The 22813-nt window shown below is 52.4% G+C and overlaps 1 protein-coding gene across 3 annotated transcripts in view; it reads right to left on the bottom strand.

Moving 5' to 3' along the window:
• The window catches only part of LOC140429070 (FYN-binding protein 1-like), a 556929-nt gene that overhangs the window by 511281 nt on the left and 22835 nt on the right, over positions 1-22813 (bottom strand). For 2 of the 3 annotated variants that reach the window (XM_072515617.1, XM_072515621.1), the window contains exon 1: positions 4183-4334. The exons of the other annotated variant lie outside the window; for it this stretch is intronic. In XM_072515617.1, coding sequence (XP_072371718.1) covers positions 4183-4254 — 72 coding nt within the window. In that variant the 5' untranslated portion in view covers positions 4255-4334. Of the gene's footprint in view, positions 1-4182; positions 4335-22813 lie in introns of those variants that run through there. 3 annotated transcript variants of the gene reach the window in all.

Here is a 22813-nt window from a genome sequence, read left to right as displayed (position 1 = left end):
TCTGCAGTGACTGAGCCTGGGTGGGCCGGCCGACGTTTGGGTGTCGCAGGTGGTGGGATGCCACCCTGTTCTGCCCGCTGCCCATGAGATGTGGCAGTATGAGGTGGGGGCATTCAGAGACGCTGCAGTGTTCCAGCACCTCCCCTGCGGGAGTCACCAGCACGGGCCCCATCACTTCCTCCACCCTCGGGGTGCCCGATAGCCCGGACTACTTCTCGGGATGGGAGGGGGGGGGGGGAGGACAAATTGAGTTCCAGATGCACCACCGTCACCTGGCGCTGCCAGTCCTGGAGGCCCGCTCTCGTCCCCATCAGGGTCTCGACCCCCTCAGCCATGGATCACAGTGTCTGGGCCTCTGCGACTGTGCCATTTCTCTCTGTTCCTAGCCCAGGTCTGCCTGTGCCAAATCAATGCTCTCAACGCCCTCAGCACAGGCCCTTACTGACTGTGCAATGCACTGGAGCATCATGGCAATGTCCATGTGGGCCTGGTACATGCTGCCTGTGACATGGCTGTCCTCGGCTACCTGCACAGTCTTCCCCAGACTGGGACATCTTGGCCCCTGGTCATGGCCATCACACCCCTTGGGCATCATTCTCCGACCCCCCGTCGGGTCGGAGAATGGCCGTTGGCCGCCGTGAATCCCGCCCCCGCCGAAGTCTCCGGTACTGGAGATTGGGCGAGAATCGGGCCGCACCGGTTGGCGGGACCCCCCGCTCAATTCTCCGGCCCGTATGGGCCGAAGTCCCGCCCAGAGATTGCCTGTCCCGCCGGCGTAAATCAAAGCTGGTATTTACCGGCAGGACCAGGCGGCCGTGGGCGGGCTCCGGGGTCCTGGGGGGGCGCGGGGCGATCTGACCCCGGGGGGTGCCCCCACAGTGGCCTGGCCCGCGATCGGGGCCCACCGATCCGCGGACGGGCCTGTGCCGTGGGGGCACTCTTTCCCTTCCGCCACCGCCACGGCCTCCACCATGGCGGAGGCGGAAGAGACTCTCCCCACTGCGCATGCGCGGGAAACTGACAGCGGCCGCTGACGCTCCCGCGCATGCGCTGGGAAACTGACAGCGGCCGCTGACGCTCCCGCGCATGCGCCGGGAAACTGTCAGCGGCCGCTGACGCTCCCGCGCATGCGCCGCATTTCCGCGCCAGCTGGCGGGGAAACAAACGCCATTTCCGCCAGCTGGCGGGGCGGAAATCTCTCCGGCGTCGGCCTAGCCCCTCAATGTTGGGGCTAGGCCGCCAAAGATGCGGAGCATTCCGCACCTTTGGGCCGGCGCGATGCCCGTCTGATTGGCGCCGTCTTTGGCGCCAGTCGGCGGACATCCCACCGTTGGGGGAGAATTTCGCCCATGTTCTCTGCTGCCACTTCTGGCCGGAAGACTCCACACAGCCACATTTATCTCCATTTAAAAGGCGGAGGGAGGTACGGTGGTTAGCACTGCTGCCTCGCGGTGCCGAGGACACGGGTTCGATTCTGGCCCGGGTCACTGTCCGTGGTTAGGGGACACCTGGGGTTTTGGGAGGGGGTGACTCAAGGGTGGTGGTGGGGGGGGTGGGGGTGCGGGGAGAGTGGGGAGCGAGGCCTGGAGGTCCTTGAGCGGAGGTGCCCCATGCCCCCCCCCCCATTTCCGGGCCACCCCCCCCCATTTCCATTCCCGACCGACATCCAACCATCTTTATTAATGCGTTTGCAACACCGTCACCACACAGCTCCAACAACACTCTGCAGCTCGACTGACAAATCAGCCCATTTGATCGCCACCACATCCATATTCACTCCACCACCATCGACTCCCAGTGGCAGCCGTGTGTACCATCTACAAGATGCACCGCAGGAATTCTCCAAACTCCCGTACCAGCCTCCCCGAACAGGCGCCGGAATGTGGCGACTAAGGGCTTTTCACAGTAACTTCATTTGAATCTTACTTGTGACAATAAGCGATTTTCATTTCATTTTCATTTCATTCATTCATTCAAATCGTACACCCTGAACTGACTGAGATTTTGGATCATTGTCGTTATGATCCAATTCTGGGGCAAAATTCTCCATAATCGGCGCGATGTCCGCCGACCGGCGCCAAAAACGGCGCGAATCAGTCCGGCATCGCGCCGCCCCAAAGGTGCGGAATCCTCCACATCTTGAGCGGCCGAGCCCTAACCTTGAGGGGCTAGGCCCGCGCCGGACTGATTTCCGTCCCGCCAGCTGGCGGGAAAGGTCTTTGGTGCCCCGCCAGCTGGCGTGGAAATGACATCTCGGGGCGGCGCATGCGCGGGAGCGTTGGCGGCCACTCACGGCATTCCCGCGCATGCGCAGTGGAGGGGGTCTCTTCTGCCTCCGCCATGGTGGAGACCGTGGCGAAGGCGGAAGGAAAAGAGTGCCCCCACGGCACAGGCCCGCCCGCGGATCGGTGGGCCCCGATCGCGGGCCAGGCCACCGTGGGGGCACCCCCCCGGGGCCAGATCGCCCCGCGCCCCCCCCCAGGATCCCGGAGCCCGCCCGCGCCGCCTTGTCCCGCCGGTAAGAGAGGTGGTTTAATCCACGCCAACGGGACAGGCATTCCAGCAGCGGGACTTCGGCCCATCCGTGCCAGGGAATCGCCGGGGGTGGGGGCCCGCCAACCGGAGCGGCGCGATTCCCGCCCCCGCCGAATCTCCGGTGGTGGAGAATTCGGCAACCGGCGGGGGCGGGATTCACGCCAGCCCCCGGCGATTCTCCGACCCGGTGGGGGGGTCGGAGAATCTCGCCCCTGCTTTCTGTTGACTATTGAAGTAAAGGATGGTATTCATCGTGGAACTATTATCTCTGCATATGTCTGTCCTGAGACAGCACCTTCCAACTCAATGGCCACTCCCATCTAGAAGGACAAGAGCAGCAGGTACCCGGGAACCCCACCCCCTGGAGGTTCCCCTCCAAGTCACTCACCACCCGGACTTGGAAATATATCGGCCGTTCCTTCACTGTCGCCGGGACAACATCCTGGAACCCCCTCCCTAACAGCACAGTGGGTGTACCTACACCGCAGGGACTGCAGCGGAGAAGGCAGCTGACCACCACCTTCTGAAGGGGCAATTAGAGATGGGCAACAAATGCTGGTCTAGCCCAGCGACACCCACAGCCTGGTAACGAACAAAAAAAGATTAACTGGCCACTTAATCTTTTGTTCTCACTGAAACGACGGAGGTTGAGGGGCGACCTGATAGAGGTCTACAAAATTATGAGGGGCATAGAGAGAGTGGATACTCAGAAACTTTTTCGCAGGGTAGAGGGGTCAATTACTAGGGGGCATAGGTTTAAGGTGAGAGGGGCAAGGTTTAGAGGAGATGTACGAGGCAAGTTTTTTACTCAGAGGGTAGTGGATGCCTGGAACTCGCTACCGGAGGAGGAGGTGGAAGCAGGGACGATAGTGACATTTAAGGGGCATCTTGACAAATACATGAATAGGATGGGAATAGAGGGATACGGACCCAGGAAGTGTAGAAGATTCTAGTTTAGTCGGGCAGCGTGGTCGGCACGGGCTTGGAGGGCCGAAGGGCCTGTTCCTGTGCTGTACTTTTCTTTGTTCTTTGCTGAGGGTCTTAATTGGGGTGGGCTTCCAGCCCAAAGCTCTGCCTGGCCCAGCATCGAATCACGACAGAGGAAATCCTGTCCTTGCAATTTCATGCTCCTTGGCCCAGGCCTCAGACCTCACCTGAGGTGGGGCACTGTAAAATTCTGGCCGGAGGGTGACAGAGAGATCGAGCAAGAGACAGATAAAGTGAGACAGAGAAATAAAGAGTCAGGGATTGAGAGTGGCAAAAGGGAGATAGTGCGAGAGAGACTTACCGAGAGAAAGAGGCAGATTGAAGGAGAGTGATAGAGAGACAGGGTGAGAAATAGAAAAGTAGCCGCTGGCAAAAGCACAGAAGAGATTGAGAGTACAGAATCACACAGAGCCAGGTGGAGCAGGAGTACAAAACAAAAGAGCAAAAGATAGAGTAAGTGGCAGCAGAGCGAGAGGGGGAGTGAGAGAGACAGAAAGATGGAAACTGGGAAAGAGAGATCGGAATCAGGACAAAGAAAGAGAGGTAGAGAAACCGAGAGAGTGAGAGAGAGAGAGAGAGAAGAGAGAGACGCACCCGTCCAGCACATTAGGAACAGAAAATCAGCCAGTGGAGGCAGGGGTTTCGATAAACGGTACTGACCTGTAACGCCAGTGTGGAGGTTCGGGAGGAGTTGCTCACAGAGGAGCACTGTGGCTGAGAGTTGGGTCTCATGGTGAGGAGCCTGGACTTGCAATCCCACCCAAGGGTATGAGCTGAGGAATTGGAATCAATTCCACAGAGCCGCTTGTCAGCTCTGCACCTCACAGCTTCCAGCTGCGAGACTGTGAAATCTCTCCTTTCTGTGCGTGTGAAATTAATTATTTACAGGAGAACTAGGACAGGGAAAACAGAACTTATTTATTCCTGCGTGGGGGCCAGGGTGTGTGGGGGGGGGGGGCAGGGTGTGTGGGGGGGGGGGGGGGCCAGGGTGTGTGGGGGGGGGGGGGGGATGCGACCATAATAAGAGGGCCTAACATTAAAAATGTAATCTATTGGAGCGGCGAGGTTTTGCTGCAGCTTTATAAAACCCAGTTCAGACCACACTCCGTGGTTTCCACGCCGAAATCGTGCTCGGCGCGAGGGCGGAGAACGGGGTCTCAGACCCGCGATCGGCTCTGGCGCTGGGACGCTATTCTCCGGCAACCGGAGAATCGGCGCCAGTCGGTCGCGCGCAGTCGGGGGGCCCTTGAAAGAGGCCCCGGTGGCGATTCTCCGCGGTCGGCCGGCCGAGTTCCCGCCGGCGCGGTTCCCCCATGGTTTCACCCGGCGGGAACTCGGACTCAGGGCCACGGTGGCCGTCCTGCTGGGGGTGCGGGGGGATCAGACTCCGGTGGGGGGGGCCTCCACGGCGGCCAGGCCCGTGATCGGGGGCTACCAATCAGCGGGCGGGCGCGATCCGGAGGGGGGCCTATCTTCTATCGCGCCGGTCCACTGTGTGGCTCCGCCATGTTGCGCGGGGGCGGCGCCAACACGACCGCTGCGCGCATGAGCGGACCCGCGGCCGGAGGTGCAGAGCCCCGTATAGGCAGCAGGACCTGCACGGCACACGCCGGGGCCTCGCTAGCCCTCTTGAAGTCGGAGAATCACTCCGGACGTTTGTAAAAAGTCTGGAGTGATTTGCGCCCATTTTCCGGTCCGCGTGGCAACATGGCCCCATTTTGGGAGAATCCCGGCCACCGTGTCCAGTTCTCGTCGCCTCATTATAGGAAAGATGTGGATGCTTTGGAGAGGGTACAGAGGGTACAGAGGACAATTCCCTTTGGATTTCGGCGGCAGCGGTGCGCAGGGGCCTTCTGGGAGGTGAGTACTTACTTTAAAAAGCCTTGCCTGGTCCCGTGTCTGTTCTTCTTTTCTGTTTTATTTGTTTTTATATAAGGCGGGAACCGGAAGTTCGACCCGCGGACCTCTGGCAAGTCCCCCCCCCCAACCAATAAATTCTGGTGGAGAGGAAACCCGAGACACTACACGTGTAGTGTCTCCCACCCGCCCTCCTCCTCTAACCTAATAATAAAACCCATTGGTGTAAGGTAAGTGCCATATTATATTATTATTATATTATTAGCATTGTGCAGGTCAAGGTTCGGAGGTGGAGGAGCAGTCTCTGTCAGCGAGAGAACCTGAGAACATCTAAGACACTCAGAAGGTAAGAAGGTAAGTGAGTGATTTTTACTTATTTTTACTCTTATACCTTTTTTCAAATTGTGTGTGTCGTAAGGAAACTGAAGTGACATCACAGAAAAGCTGTGGCCAGAGTGGCTGGTTGGGATTCTAACCTAAATTTTAAAAAAAATTTGAGTATTTGGTAACTAATTAAACATAATAACTTAATTATAATTTAGAGGATATCTAAGCCAGAGATCGGAGAGTATTATAGTTAGCTGTCGCATTTCTATTAGAAATCTAGTGCTAGGAAACAGATAGTTGACAGTAACTTTGAAATTTTTTAAAAAGTATTTTAAAAAAAGACAAATTTTAATTTTAATTTTAATTAATTGACGCAATGTCAGTGAGAGGGGTGCTGTGCTCTGACTGTGAGATGTGGCAGGTCCGGGAGGCTTCCAGCGCCCCGGATGGCTTCATCTGCAGAAAGTGCACCCAACTGGAGCTCCTCACAGACCGCATGGTTCGGTTGGAGCAGCAATTGGATGCACTTAGGAGCATGCAGGTGGCGGAAAGCATCATAGATCGCAGTTATGTAAGTGTGGTCACACCCAAGGTGCAGGCAGAGAAATGGGTGACCACCAGAAAGGGCAGGCAGTCAGTGCAGGAATCCCATGTGGTTGTCCCCCTCTCGAACAGATATACCCCTTTGGATACTGTCGGGGAGGATAGCCTATCAGGGGAAAACAGCAGCAGCCAGAGCAGTGGCACCACGGCTGGCTCTGATGTTCAGGAGGGAGGGTCAAAGCGCAGAAGAGTAATAGTAATAGGGGACTCTATAGTCAGGGGCACAGATAGGCGCTTCTGTGGACGTGAAAGAGACTCCAGGATGGGATGTTGCCTCCCTGGTGCCAGGGTCCAGGATGTCTCCGAACGGGTAGAGGGAATCCTGAAGGGGGAGGGCAAACAGGCAGAGGTCGTTGTACATATTGGTACTAACGACATAGGCAGGAAGGGGCATGAGGTCCTGCAGCAGGAGTTCAGGGAGCTAGGCAGAAAGTTAAAAGGCAGGACCTCGAGGGTTGTAATCTCGGGATTACTCCCTGTGCCACGTGCCAGTGAGGCTAGAAATAGGAAGATAGAGCAGATAAACACGTGGCTGAACAGCTGGTATAGGAGGGAGGGTTTCCGTTATCTGGACCACTGGGAGCTCTTCCGGGGCAGGTGTGACCTGTATAAGATGGACGGGTTGCATCTAAACCGGAGAGGCATAAATATCCTGGCCGCGAGGTTTGCTAGTGTCACACGGGAGGGTTTAAACTAGTATGGCAGGGGGGTGGGCACGGGAGCAATAGGTCAGAAGGTGAGAGCATTGAGGGAGAACTAGGGAATAGGGACAGTGTGGCTCTGAGGCAGAGCAGACGGGGAGAAGTTGCTGAACACAGCGGGTCTGGTGGCCTGAAGTGCATATGTTTTAATGCAAGGAGCATTACGGGTAAGGCAGATGAACTTAGAGCTTGGATTAGTACTTGGAACTATGATGTTGTTGCCATTACAGAGACCTGGTTGAGGGAAGGGCAGGATTGGCAGCTAAACGTTCCAGGATTTAGATGTTTCAGGCGGGATAGAGGGGGATGTAAAAGGGGAGGCGGAGTTGCGCTACTTGTTCGGGAGAATATCACAGCTATACTGCGAGAGGACACCTCAGAGGGCAGTGAGGCTATATGGGTAGAGATCAGGAATAAGAAGGGTGCAGTCACAATGTTGGGGGTATACTACAGGCCTCCCAACAGCCAGCGGGAGATAGAGGAGCAGATAGGTAGACAAATTTTGGAAAAGAGTAAAAACAACAGGGTTGTGGTGATGGGAGACTTCAACTTCCCCAATATTGACTGGGACTCACTTAGTGCCGGGGGCTTAGACGGGGTGGAGTTTGTAAGGAGCATCCAGGAGGGCTTCTTAAAACAATATGTAAACAGTCCAGCTAGGGAAGGGGCGGTACTGGACCTGGTATTGGGGAATGAGCCCGGCCAGGTGGTAGATGTTTCAGTAGGGGAGCATTTCGGTAACAGTGACCACAATTCAGTAAGTTTTAAAGTGCTGGTGGACAAGGATAAGAGTGGTCCGAGGATGAATGTGCTAAATTGGGGGAAGGCTAATTATAACAATATTAGGCGGGAACTGAAGAACATAGATTGGGGGCGGATGTTTGAGGGCAAATCAACATCTGACATGTGGGAGGCTTTCAAGTGTCAGTTGAAAGGAGTACAGGACCGGCATGTTCCTGTGAGGAAGAAAGATAAATACGGCAATTTTCGGGAACCTTGGATGACGAGTGATATTGTAGGCCTCGTCAAAAAGAAAAAGGAGGCATTTGTCAGGGCTAAAAGGCTGGGAACAGACGAATCCTGTGTGGCATATAAGGAAAGTAGGAAGGAACTTAAGCAAGGAGTCAGGAGGGCTAGAAGGGGTCACGAAAAGTCATTGGCAAATAGGGTTAAGGAAAATCCCAAGGCTTTTTACACGTACATAAAAAGCAAGACGGTAGCCAGGGAAAGGGTTGGCCCACTGAAGGATAGGCAAGGGAATCTATGTGTGGAGCCAGAGGAAATGGGCGAGGTACTAAATGAATACTTTGCATCAGTATTCACCAAAGAGAAGGAATTGGTAGATGTTGAGTCTGGAGAAGGGGGTGTAGATAGCCTGGGTCACATTGTGATCCAAAAAGACGAGGTGTTGGGTGTCTTAAAAAATATTAAGGTAGATAAGTCCCCAGGGCCTGATGGGATCTACCCCAGAATACTGAAGGAGGCTGGAGAGGAAATTGCTGAGGCCTTGACAGAAATCTTTGGATCCTCGCTGTCTTCAGGGGATGTCCCGGAGGACTGGAGAATAGCCAATGTTGTTCCTCTGTTTAAGAAGGGTAGCAAGGATAATCCCGGGAACTACAGGCCGGTGAGCCTTACTTCAGTGGTAGGGAAATTACTGGAGAGAATTCTTCGAGACAGGATCTACTCCCATTTGGAAGCAAATGGACGTATTAGTGAGAGGCAGCACGGTTTTGTGAAGGGGCGGTCGTGTCTCACTAACTTGATAGAGTTTTTCGAGGAGGTCACTAAGATGATTGATGCAGGTAGGGCAGTAGATGTTGTCTATATGGACTTCAGTAAGGCCTTTGACAAGGTCCCTCATGGTAGACTAGTACAAAAGGTGAAGTCACACGGGATCAGGGGTGAACTGGCAAGGTGGATACAGAACTGGCTAGGCCATAGAAGGCAGAGGGTAGCAATGGAGGGATGCTTTTCTAATTGGAGGGCTGTGACCAGTGGTGTTCCACAGGGATCAGTGCTGGGACCTTTGCTCTTTGTAGTATATATAAATGATTTGGAGGAAAATGTAACTGGTCTGATTAGTAAGTTTGCAGACGACACAAAGGTTGGTGGAATTGCGGATAGCGATGAGGACTGTCTGAGGATACAGCAGGATTTAGATTGTCTGGAGACTTGGGCGGAGAGATGGCAGATGGAGTTTAATCCGGACAAATGTGAGGTAATGCATTTTGGAAGGTCTAATGCAGGTAGGGAATATACAGTGAATGGTAGAACCCTCAAGAGTATTGAAAGTCAAAGAGATCTAGGAGTACAGGTCCACAGGTCATTGAAAGGGGCAACACAGGTGGAGAAGGTAGTCAAGAAGGCATACGGCATGCTTGCCTTCATTGGCCGGGGCATTGAGTATAAGAATTGGCAAGTCATGTTGCAGCTGTATAGAACCTTAGTTAGGCCACACTTGGAGTATAGTGTTCAATTCTGGTCGCCACACTACCAGAAGGATGTGGAGGCTTTAGAGAGGGTGCAGAAGAGATTTACCAGAATGTTGCCTGGTATGGAGGGCATAAGCTATGAGGAGCGATTGAATAAACTCGGTTTGTTCTCACTGGAACGAAGGAGGTTGAGGGGCGACCTGATAGAGGTATACAAAATTATGAGGGGCATAGACAGAGTGGATAGTCAGAGGCTTTTCCCCAGGGTAGAGGGGTCAATTACTAGGGGGCATAGGTTTAAGGTGAGAGGGGCAAGGTTTAGAGGAGATGTACGAGGCAAGTTTTTTACGCAGAGGGTAGTGGGTACCTGGAACTCGCTACCGGAGGAGGTAGTGGAAGCAGGGACGATAGGGACATTTAAGGGGCATCTTGACAAATATATGAATAGGATGGGAATAGAAGGATACGGACCCAGGAAGTGTAGAAGATTGTAGTTTAGTCGGGCAGTATGGTCGGCACGGGCTTGGAGGGCCGAAGGGCCTGTTCCTGTGCTGTACATTTCTTTGTTCTTTGTTCTTTTGACATTTACCAGGATGCTGCCTGGACTGGGGGGCATGTCTTATGAAGAAAGGTTGAGGGAGCTCGGGCTTTTCTCACTGGGGCAAAGAAGGAAGAGAGGTGACTTGATAGAACATACAGTGCAGAAGGAGGCCATTTGGCCCATCGAGTCTGCACCGACCCACTTAAACCCTCACTTCCACCTATCCCCATAACCCAATAACCCCTCCTAACCTTTTTTGGACACTAAGGGCAATTTATCATGGCCAATCCACCTAACCTGCACAACTTTGGACTGTGGGAGGAAACCGGAGCACCCGGAGGAAACCCACGCAGACACGGGGAGAACGTGCAGACTCCGCGCAGACAGTGACCCAGTGGGGCATCGAACCTGGGCCCCTGGCGCTGTGAAGCCATAGTGCTATCCACTTGTGCTACACTTTGCTGTAAACTTCTATGATTCTATTGTGGGCAACTGGGACTAGCTTAATGGTAAAAACTGGGCGGCATGGACTGGTTGGGCCGAAGGGCCTGTTTCCATGCTGTAAACTTCTATGATTCTACCGTGCTGCCCACTGATAGAGGTGTACAAGGGGATGAGAGGCATGGATAGAGTGGATAGCCAGAGACCTTTCCCCAGCAGCAGCAGCCAGAGCAGTGGCACCACGGCTGGCTCTGATGTTCAGAAGGGAGGGTCAAAGCGCAGAAGAGTAATAGTAATAGGGGACTCTATAGTCAGGGGCACAGATAGGCGCTTCTGTGGACGTGAAAGAGACTCCAGGAGGTATGTTGCCTCCCTGGTGCCAGGGTCCAGGATGTCTCCGAATGGGTAGAGGGCATCCTGAAAGGGGAGGGCAAACAGGCAGAGGTCGTTGTACATATTGGTACTAACGACATAGACAGGAAGGGGCATGAGGTCCTGCAGCAGGAGTTCAGGGAGCTAGGCAGAAAGTTAAAAGACAGGACCTCTAGGGTTGTAATCTCGGGATTACTCCCTGTGCCACGTGCCAGTGAGGCTAGAAATAGGAAGATAGAGCAGCTAAACACTGATGCACGATCAATGACCCCAGTAGTGTGATTGGAGACAATTGAAGGCTTTAATACGCTAGATGTTTCCCCCAGCAGCGCAGGTACAGAAGAAAGCTGCTGGGGCGGCACGGGCTCTTATACCCTGCCTTGCAGGGCGGAGCTAACATACAGGCTTGACCAATGGGAACAAGTACATTCTCCACCAATGGTATTCCGGCATTACCAGGTACCGTAATCCTCCGAACACAGACTACCACATTCACCCCCTGTTAAAAAGGAGTCCGGCGGGGGTGGTGATTTCGTATTACAACGTGGTAAAAGTGATAGAAGTTACAGTTATGAAGGCTCCGTAATGCCTCCATACAGCGTTTTGTCTCATTACATCTTAACTATTTACAACAGTAACGTACATTTCATAAGGCAGCAATTAGTCGATGGGGTGCCCTGGTCGTCCTCTGCGATCGTCTAAGCTTTGGTGGTGATGCCGGTGGAGGTTCGGGCGTCTGTGACTCCGGGAGCGTGGTTTCGGCTTCTGTGGCAGCTTCACGTATCGCCACCAGGAGCAAACGGTACAGTGCCCAGGACCGGATCATTATTAGGTCAGAGGTCCAACGGTTACTGAGGGAAGGTGTCATTGAGGCTAGTAACAGCCCCGGGAGAGCTCAAGTAGTGGTTGTAAAGACCGAGGAGAAACATAGGATGGTCATCGACTACAGTCAAACTATCAACAGGTTTATGCAGCTCGACGCGTACCCCCTCCCCCGCATATCCGACCTGGTCAACAGGATCGCGCCACGGTGGATCTTAAGTCCGCCTACCACCAGCTCCCCATCCATTTCTAATTGGAGGGCTGTGACCAGTGGTGTTCCGCAGGGATCAGTGCTGGGACCTTTGCTGTTTGTAGTATATATAAATGATTTGGAGGAAAATGTAACTGGTCTGATTAGTAAGTTTGCAGACGACACAAAGGTTGGTGAAATTGCGGATAGCGATGAGGACTGTCGGAGGATACAGCAGGATTTAGATTGTCTGGAGACTTGGGCGGAGAGATGGCAGATGGAGTTTAATCCGGACAAATGTGAGGTAATGCATTTTGGAAGGTCTAATGCAGGTAGGGAATATACAGGATGTCCTGCTGCTGTCTCTGGAGGGGAGGGTAGAGACCATGAAAATGAACGTTATGCCAAGGTTTTTATTTATTTTTCAGTCCCTTCCAATATTCCTTCCGAAGGAGTTTTTCCGGAGGGTGGATAAACTCATTTCGGAATTTGTTTGGGCAGGCAAGATGCCTCGGATTTGGAGGATCTTTTTGCAGAGAGGGTGGCGGGTGAGGGTGGTGTGGGGGATTGCGCTCCCAAACCGGTTGGATTATTACTGGGCAGCAAATGCAGAGAAGGTGAGATGATGGTGTGGGGAGAGGGTTCAGAATGGGTGCAGGTGGAGGAGGCGTCATGTGTAGGGATGAGTTTGAGGGCTCTGGCGATGGTCCCGCTCCCGTTTTCTCTGGGTAGGCACACTAGCAGTCCCGTCATTGTTTCGTCGCTCAAAATTTGGAATCAGTTGAGGCGGCACTTTGAGATAAGACGCATGTCGGGCTTGGCCCCCATATGTGGGAAGCACAGGTTTATACCAGGAGGGATGGAGGCGATGTACAGGGGTTGGTACAGGGAAGGGATAGAGCGGATTAGGGACCATAAGACCATAAGACATAGGAGCGGAAGTAAGGCCATTCGGCCCATCGAGTCCACTCCACCATTCAATCATGGCTGATTTCAACTCCATTTACCTGCTCTCTCTCCATAGCCCTTAATTCCGCGAGAAATCAAGAATTTATCAACTTCTGTCTTAAAGACACTCAACGTCCCGGCCTCCACTGCCCTCTGTGGCAATGAATTCCAGAGACCCACCACTCTCTGGCTGAAGAAATTTCTCCTCATCTCTGTTCTAAAGTGACTCCCTTTTATTCTAAGGCTGTGCCCCCGGGTCCTAGTCTCCTCTGCTAATGGAAACAACTTCCCTACGTCCACCCTATCTTAGCCATTCATTATCTTGTAAGTTTCTATTAGATCTCCCCTCAACCTCCTAAACTCCAATGAATATAATCACAGGATCCTCAGACGTTCATCGTATGTTAGGCCTACCATTCCTGGGATCATCCGTGTGAATCTCCGCTGGACCCTGCTCGTAGGGACCTGCTCGTAGAGGGAAGATTCGTGGGGCTCGAGGAACTGCAGGAGGAGTTTGAACTGCTTCGCCTCTCTGATTGCCTGGTGGCGAATTTTACCGAGTTGGAGACCGGCACCGCTGCCGGGGGTCTCGCCGTGGTTGGGGGATTTGTGGGAATTTTTAAGACTGGGGAAGATCAAGTCCACTGTTAGGGAGTCGGAAGAGGGGGTTTTATATAAGGTGGAGGCTTTTCCTGTCCTTATTTGAAGATCTATGTGTCACCAGCAGGGGGATTTGGGGGGGGGGGGGATTGTTGGGGTACTTTAGGAGAGAAAAAGGGGAACATTGACAAACTGTTTGAATCACGTTTATACTGGGATGTTGTGTGTGCTTGTTACTGATTGTGTTTGAAATAAAATATATTTTAAAAAAAGTTACAGAACCAAGGTGGCTGAATGAAGATAAGACACAATTCAACCAAAGTCTTGTTGACAGATGGAAGAATTTGGAGGGACTGAATGGCTTTCTCCCAGTCTACTGTTCCCTTGCACAGTCTAGCCCAGGTTGAAAGTGACCTCCAGCCTTCGGAACAAGCCTCACCAATACCTCAACATCTCTTACATTTCTCCAGAGAGCTTGAACATTCGCTGGGGATTAATCCCCCGCAGGAACCAATCACTTTCTCTGTATGTGGCTCAGGTTTTCTTACGGTGGAATCTGGTGAATGTACCCATGCTTCCCACAATGATCAGCAGGGAAGGTCTTCGCCCAGGGCAGAATTTTGTGACCCCCACACTGGGTCCTTTTTTGGCAGGGGTGGGGCGCATAAAATATAATAGTGGCTTACCCACCATCTTCCCACCAGACCCAATCCCCATAATGCATTGAGTGGGTCAGGCCCGTCCACCATTCGGCCTTTTGAGGCTCTTAACAACCCAAAAGAGGGGCAATTAAAGGTGTAATTCTGCCTCCACCTCCATAATATGGTTGGCCCTGGAAGGCAGAGGAGAGTGGGCAGGCGGATTTTCTAAGCTCGGGTGCAAAGGCAAAAAGGAAGTGCAGTATCTCCTTTGGGGGCTTCCTGCGTGCATTGGGGGCAGGCCTAATGTGGAACCCCCTTTTTGCCTCCCCCACACCCTGCTCTCCAAAACCCCAACCCACTCCCTCGCCCATGGGGTGCCAGATCCCTCCCAGTGCAAAAAGGGCCTGGGTTAACTCTGCCTGGGACCCAGGTTGTCTTCCGCAGGAACCTGCCTGCTGTCCTGGCACTGCCCATTATTGGGTCCTGGGGACCAATGAGATTGGCCATCAGCTCTCGAGGGTGGGACACCCTCCAACTGAGGAGAGGAATCATCTACCTGGTATCCACTCGACCAAATCGGATCGCATTCTTCGAAACTCCAAAGGATCTACACCCAACCAGTTCACCCTCTCTTCTAACCTTCATCCCAGGCTTCAATCGAGTGAACCTTCTCTGAACTGCTTCAAACTCAATTATATCTTTTCTCCAAATAATGAGGCCACAACTGTCCACGGTACCCAGCTGTGGCCTCAGCAATACCTGTACAGCAGGAGCAAAACTTCCCCACTTTTATATTCTGTTCCACTTACAATTAAGGCCAACATTACACAGTGGCACAGTGGTTAGCACTGCTGCCTCACAGCAGCAGGGTTCCAGGTTCGATTCCTGGCTTGGGTCGCTGTCTGTGCGGAATCTGCACGTTCTCCCCGTGTGTGCGTGGGTTTCCTCCGGGTGCTCCGGTTTCCTCCCACAGTCCAAAGACGTGCAGGTTAGGTGGATTGACCAAGATCAATTGGCCCTTAGTGTCCAAAAAAGGTTAATTGGGATTACTGGGTTACGGGGATTGGGTGGGGACGTGCATCTAGGTAGGGTGCTCTTTCAGAAGGTCGGTGCAGACTTGATGGGCCGAATGGCCTCCTTCTGCACTGTAGGGATTCTATGGTTCCATTTTCCTTTTAATAATAAGAATCTTTATTGTCACAAATAGGCTTATAATAACACTGCAATGTAGTTACTGTGAAAAGCCCCTAGTCGCCACATTCCGGCGCCTGTTCGGGTACACAGAGGGAGAATTCAAAATGTCCAATTCACCTAACAGCACGTCTTTCGGGACTTGGTCATGGCCAATCCATCTAACCCGCACATCTTTGGACTGTGGGAGGAAACCGGAGCACCCGGAGGAAACCCACGCACACACGGGGAGGACGTGCCGACTCCGCACAGACAGTGACCCAAGCCGGGAATCGAACTTGGGACCCTGGTGCTGTGAAGCAACAGTGCTAACCACGGTGCTACCGTGCTGATCTACTTCCTAATCACTTGCTGTATCTGCACCTTAACATTTTGTGAGCCATGTACCTGGACACCCAGATTCCTCTGTACCTCAGAGTCTGAAATCTCTCTCCATTTAAACAGTATAACACTTGGACCCGCTGTAAATTATGGCAAGAATTATGCGCCTGTTGGACAGAGTTGGGGCCTTCTCTGGTTATAAGTTGAATGTACGGAAGAGTGAGGTGTTTCTGGTGAATGCAGCGAGGCGGGGGGGGGTGGGGGGTGGGGGGGGGAGGGGGGGGGTGCAATTTTGGGGCGGTACCATTGAAAGTGGCCATAGGGCGGTTCAGGTGTTTGGGGATTCGGGTAACGCATGGGTGGGCTACGATGAACAGGTGGAACTTGACAGGGTTAGTGGAAGAGGTTAAGGGTGATTTCAAGAGGTGGGATACTTTGCACTTGACGTTGGCAGGGAAGGTGCAGGTGGTGAAGACGAATGTGCTGCCAAGGTTTCTGTTTGTCTTTCAGACCCTCCCGATCTTTCTCCCCGAGGCCCTTTTCTGCAGGGTGAAGGCACTGATTTTGGAGTTAATATGGGCTGGGAAGGTACCGAGGGTGAAGAGGGCGCTGCTACCGAGGCAGATGCAGGAAGGAGGGATTGGCGCTCCAAACCTGATGTATTATTACTTGGCTGTGAGGCGGTGGTGAGGGGAGGTGGAGGTGGAGTCTTGCAGGCCCTTGCGATGGCCCCTTTACCGTTAGCCCCGGGGAAGTACACGGAGAGTCCGGTGATGGAGTCAACTATTAGGATATGGAAACAGTTGAGGAGGTATTTTAAGTTGGATAAGTTGTTGGGTGTTGACGCCACTGTGGGGGAACCACATGTTTAAGCCGGGGGGGGGGGGGGGGGGGGGGGGGGGGGGGGGGGGCGGAGTATAGGAAGTGGAGGGAGGAGGGGCTGGAATGCGTTAGCGATATATGTTCTCGGAGGGGAAGGTTACTAGTCTGGACGGGCTGCGTGACAGGTTCGAGCTGCTGAGCGGGAGTGAGCTCGGTACAGGCAGGAGTGCGACTTTGCACCAAAGGAGTGGCTGGTGTTCCCCCATCTAACGGAGGACACGCTGCCGGAGCAACTGCTGCTCTCTGATGACTTGGTGAGGGCAGGATTGGAGACATATACGGGTGTTGGGGGAGCAGGGCAAGGCTGGGAGAGGGCAGGATTGGAGACATATACGGGTGTTGGGGGAGCAGGGCAAGGCTGGGAGAGGGCAAGATTGGAGACATATACGGGTGTTGGGGGAGCAGGGCAAGGCTGGGAGAGGGCAGGATTGGAGACATATACGGTTGGTTGGGGAGCAGAGCAAGGCAAGGTGACAAGGATAAAGAGTAAGCGGAAGGAGGAATTGGGAGGGAGATAGGATGGGAATCTGGTGCGAGGTGATGGGACAAGTGAAAGGGGGGAAGTGTACACACTGTTAATGTCTTGGACTGTTACTTTTGCAAATACTGTGTATGTTTGGAATAAAATATCTTGAAAAAAATAGTATGCCACTTTTCTATTTTTCCTGCCAAAGTGGTCAAGTTGGCATTATACTCCATCAGTCACATTTCTGCCCACACACATATCTGTATCCCTTTGAAGGTGCTCTACTTTTTCTTGGCAACTTACTTTCCTATCTATCTTTGTGTCTTCCTACACTAACACCTTCTGCACCCTTGCACACATCTCATCTGGTCCTGTTGCCTTATCAACTATATCTCCATTATGTCCTCACTTTCAATTTTAAACACTTTGAATGCCGATGGGATATTCCTCGGGGGGGTGGGGGAACAGCCAGAGGTTGTTGTCCTCATTTGTACCAATAACTGAGGTAGGAAGAGGGATGGGGCCCTGAAATCAGAATTTAAGGAGCTGCGCAGGATATTAGCAAGCAAGACCTCAAATGTCGTAATCTCTGGGTCACTCTCAGTGCCATGTGGAACAGGAGGTTCAGGCGGATGAATGCAAGGCTGGAAAGATGCAGGAGGGATGGCTTTAGATTGCTGGGTCCGGCTCTGAGGGAAATGGCACCCGTACAAGCCGGGCGAGTTACCCCTAAAGAAACTGGGACCGAGCTCCTTGCGGGATTATTTGGTAGTGCTATCGTGATGACTTTAAAAAAATATATTCTTTATTCAAATTTTTACATATTTTCAACAACCCCCCCCCCCTTACAGAAATAATAAAAAACAAAGAATACATAAATAAACATCTTATAGCTATGTCACGTATTCCCCCAATGTACAAGCCCCCCCCCCTTAATGATAATAAACACAGTAGTAAACACAAAGTGCCCCAAATAGTGCGAGCCCCCAACTCAGCTTAACCCGGGTGTTTACCACCTTAGACACCGTCCTCGCAACGCCCCTCCAGAACCCATCCAGCGCTGGGCACACCCAAAACATGTGGGCGTGATTTGCTGGGCTCCCCGAGCACCTCACACACCTGTCCTCCACTCCAAAAAACCAACTCAGCCTTGCCCCAGTCATGTGCGCCCTGTGCAGAACCTTAAATTGTATCAGGCTAAGCCTGGCGCAAGAGGAGGAAGAATTTACCCTACCCAGGGCGTCCGCCCACGTACCCGCGTCTATCTCCTCCCCCAGCTCCTCCTCCCATTTACCTTTCAGCTCCTCCACCGAGGCCTCCTCCTCCTCCTGCATCTCCTGGTAGGTCGCCGAGACCTTGCCTTCTCCAACCCACACCCCCGAGAGCACCCTATCCTGGATCCTACGTACTGGCAGCAGCGGGAATTCCCTCACCTGCCGTCTTACGAACGCCCTTACCTGCATGTACATTGAAGGCATTTCCAGGGGGGAGCCCGAATTTTCCTCCAACGCCCCATGGCTCGCAAACGTCCCATCTATAAACAGGTCCCCCATCCTTCTAATACCTGCCCTGTGCCAGCTCAGGAGCCCCCCATCCATTCTCCCCGGGACAAGCCGATGGTTCTCTCGGATCGGGGACCACACCGAAGCCTCTGCCTCCCCCCTGCGGCGTCTCCACTGCCCCCAAATTTTGAGGGTCGCTGCCACCACTGGACTCGTGGTGTACCTTGTCGGCGGGAGCGGCAGCGGTGCCGTCACCAGCGCTCTCAGGCTCGTGCCCACACAGGACGCCATCTCCAGCCTCTTCCACGCCGCCCCCTCCATTACCCACTTGCGTATCATCGCCACATTGGTAGCCCAGTAGTACCCACACAGATTTGGCAACGCTAGCCCTCCTCTGTCCCTACTCCATTCCAGAAACACCCTTCTCACCCTCGGGGTCTCTTTCGCCCATACAAACCCCATGATGCTCCTGCTGACCCGCTTACAAAAGGCCTTAGGGATCGAGATATGCAGGCACCGGAATATAAAAAGGAACCTCGGGAGCACTGTCATCTTCACCGACTGTACCCTACCCGTCAGGGAGAGTGGCAGCATATCCCACCTTTTAAATTCCTCCTCCATCTGCTCCACCAGCCTCGTCAAGTTGAGCTTCTGTAGGGCCTCCCAGCTCCTGGCCACCTGGATCCCTAGGTACCGAAAACTCCTTTCCGCCCTCTTCAGTGGAAGCTCGTCTATCCCCCTTCCCTGGTCCCCTGGGTGTATATCGAATAGCTCACTCTTCCCCGTGTTGAGCTTATACCCGGAAAGCCTCCAAACTCCCTGAGGATCCGCGTCACCTCCGGCCGCCACATACAGTAACAGATCATCGGCATACAACGAGAAATACTGAGTGCTGAATTTGGTGCATTTGAGTGTGATAGTGAGAGTTTGGTGACCAAGGGAGTATAAGGCTTCATTTTTATCTAAAGTTTAGTCTTTCTTTTATTTAGTTAATTAACTTAAAAGTTGCTGTTTGGTTTAGAAGAAGGTGAATTTTCAATAAGCTTTAAACCGGCTTCTACTTGTAGGCACTTGCAGCTGGAGCTTGTTAATTAGTTAATTGGATTAGGCCAGGTTTTCAGAGGCTAGATTCACAGTATAAAAGTGATCCCCTACAGTGCAGACTTTGTTTGCACTGAGTGCTGAATTTGGTGCATTTGAGTGTGATAGTGAGAGTTTGGTGACCAAGGGAGTTAGGTGAGGAGGGAGTAAGGCGCTCCTTTCATTTTGTTTCCGACATTTCCGCAAAGAGTGCGAAGAGAGCCAGGAGTTTACAGAAAGTGTAGCTGACTGGGAGCAGGGTCGGTGGGCGGAGATCTAGTTAGTCCACAGGGCAGCTATATTCTGTCAGGTAAGAGGGGATGGAGGCTAGGCCAGTTACATGCTCCTCCTGTAGGATGTGGGTGGTGAGGGATACCACCGGTGTCCCCGCTGACTATACCTGCGGGAAGTGCACCCAACTTCAGCTCCTCAAAGACCGTGTTAGGGAACTGGAGCTGAAGCTGGATGAACTTCGGATCATCCGGGAGGCAGAGGGGGTGATTGAGAAGAGTTACAAGGAGGTAACCACACCCAAGGTACAGGACAAGAATAGCTGGGTTACAGTCAGGGGGAAAAAAACAAACAGGCAGAAAGTGCAGGGATCCCTCGTGGCCGTTCCCCTTCAAAACAAGTATACCGTTTTGGATGCTGTTGGGGGGGATGACCTACCGGGGGAAGGCCCTAGCGGCCAGGTCTCTGGCACTGAGTCTGGCTCTGGGGCTCAGAAGGGAAGGGGGGAGAATAGTAAAGCAATAGTTGTAGGAGATTCAATGGTTAGGGGAATAGATAGGAGATTCTGTGGTCGCGAGCGAGACTCCCGGAAGGTATGTTGCCTCCCGGGTGCCAGGGCCAGGGATGTCTCGGATCGTGTCTTCAGGATCCTTAAGGGGGAGGGTGAGCAGCCAGAAGTCGTGGTGCACATTGGTACCAACGACATAGGTAGGAAAAGGGGTGTGGAGGTAATAAACAAGTTTAGGGAGTTAGGCTGGAAGTTAAAAGCCAGGACAGACAGAGTTGTCATCTCTGGTTTGTTGCCGGTGCCACGTGATAGCGAGGCTAGGAATAGGGAGAGAGTGCAGTTGAACACGTGGCTGCAGGAATGGTGTAGGAGGGAGGGCTTCAGGTATTTGGATAATTGGAGCGCATTCTGGGGAAGGTGGGACCTGTACAAGCAGGACGGGTTGCATCTGAACCAGAGGGGCACCAATATCCTGGGAGGGAGGTTTTCTAGTACTCTTCGGGAGGGTTTAAACTAATTTGGCAGGGGAATGGGAACCGGATTTGTAGTCCAGCAACTAAGGTAGCCGATATTCAGGACGCGAAAGCGTGTAATGAGGCAGTGGGGAAGGGAACACTGACAAAGGAGAGTACTTGCAGGCACGGAGAGGGGTTGAAGTGTGTATACTTCAACGCAAGAAGCATCAGGAATAAGGTGGGTGAACTTAAGGCATGGATCGGTACTTGGGACTACGATGTGGTGGCCATCACGGAAACTTGGATAGAAGAGGGGCAGAAATGGTTGTTGGAGGTCCCTGGTTATAGATGTTTCAATAAGATTAGGGAGGGTGGTAAAAGAGGTGGGGGGGTGGCATTATTAATTAGAGATAGTATAACAGCTGCAGAAAGGCAGTTCGAGGAGTATCAACCTACTGAGGTAGTATGGGTTGAAGTCAGAAATAGGAAAGGAGCAGTCACCTTGTTAGGAGTTTTCTATAGGCCCCCCAATAGTAGCAGAGATGTGGAGGAACAGATTGGGAAACAGATTTTGGAAAGGTGCAGAAGTCATAGGGTAGTAGTCATGGGCGACTTTAACTTCCCAAATATTGAGTGGAAACTCTTTAGATCAAATAGTTTGGATGGGGTGGTGTTTGTGCAGTGTGTCCAGGAAGCTTTTCTAACGCAGTATGTAGATTGTCCGACCAGAGGAGGGGCAATATTGGATTTAGTACTGGGTAATGAGCCAGGGCAAGTGATAGATTTGTTAGTGGGGGAGCATTTTGGAGATAGTGACCACAATTCTGTGACTTTCACTTTAGTAATGGAGAGGGATAGGTACGTGCAACAGGGCAAGGTTTACAATTGGGGGAAGGGTAAATACGATGTTGTCAGACAAGAATTGAAGTGCATAAGTTGGGAACATAGGCTGGCAGGGAAGGACACAAATGAAATGTGGAACTTGTTCAAGGAACAGGTGCTACGTGTCCTTGATATGTATGTCCCTGTCAGGCAGGGAAGAGATGGTCGAGTGAGGGAACCATGGTTGACAAGAGAGGTTGAATGTCTTGTTAAGAGGAAAAAGGTGACTTATGTAAGGCTGAGGAAACAAGGTTCAGACAGGGCTTTGGAGGGATACAAGATAGCCAGGAGGGAACTGAAGAAAGGGATTAGGAGAGCTAAGAGAGGGCATGAACAATCTTTGGCGGGTAGGATCAAGGAAAACCCCAAGGCCTTTTACACATATGTGAGAAATATGAGAATGACTAGAGCGAGGGTAGGTCCGATCAAGGACAGTAGCGGGAGATTGTGTATTGAGTCTGAAGAGATAGGAGAGGTCTTGAACGAGTACTTTTCTTCTGTATTTACAAATGAGAGGGGCGATATTGTTGGAGAGGACAGTGTGAAACAGATTGGTAAGCTCGAGGAAATACTTGTTAGGAAGGAAGATGTGTTGGGCATTTTGAAAAACTTGAGGATAGACAAGTCCCCCGGGCCTGACGGGATATATCCAAGGATTCTATGGGAAGCAAGAGATGAAATTGCAGAGCCGTTGGCAATGATCTTTTCGTCCTCACTGTCAACAGGGGTGGTACCAGGGGATTGGAGAGTGGCGAATGTCGTGCCCCTGTTCAAAAAAGGGACTAGGGATAACCCTGGGAATTACAGGCCAGTTAGTCTTACTTCGGTGGTAGGCAAAGTAATGGAAAGGGTACTGAAGGATAGGATTTTTGAGCATCTGGAAAGACACTGCTTGATTAGGGATAGTCAGCACGGATTTGTGAGGGGTAGGTCTTGCCTTACAAATCTTATTGAATTCTTTGAGGAGGTGACCAAGCATGTGGATGAAGGTAAAGCAGTGGATGTAGTGTACATGGATTTTAGTAAGGCATTTGATAAAGTTCCCCATGGTAGGCTTATGCAGAAAGTAAGGAGGCATGGGATAGTGGGAAATTTGGCCAGTTGGATAACGAACTGGCTAACTGATAGAAGTCAGAGAGTGGTGGTGGATGGCAAATATTCAGCCTGGATCCCAGTTACCAGTGGCGTACCGCAGGGATCAGTTCTGGGTCCTCTGCTGTTTGTGATTTTCATTAATGACTTGGATGAGGGAGTTGAAGGGTGGGTCAGTAAATTTGCAGATGATACGAAGATTG

Source organism: Scyliorhinus torazame, chromosome 9 (assembly GCF_047496885.1).
Source record: "Scyliorhinus torazame isolate Kashiwa2021f chromosome 9, sScyTor2.1, whole genome shotgun sequence".
Classification (NCBI taxonomy): Eukaryota; Metazoa; Chordata; class Chondrichthyes; order Carcharhiniformes; family Scyliorhinidae; genus Scyliorhinus; species Scyliorhinus torazame.
The sequence above is the reverse complement of the archived record's forward strand: the minus strand, read 5'-3'. Positions and strand labels throughout refer to the sequence as shown.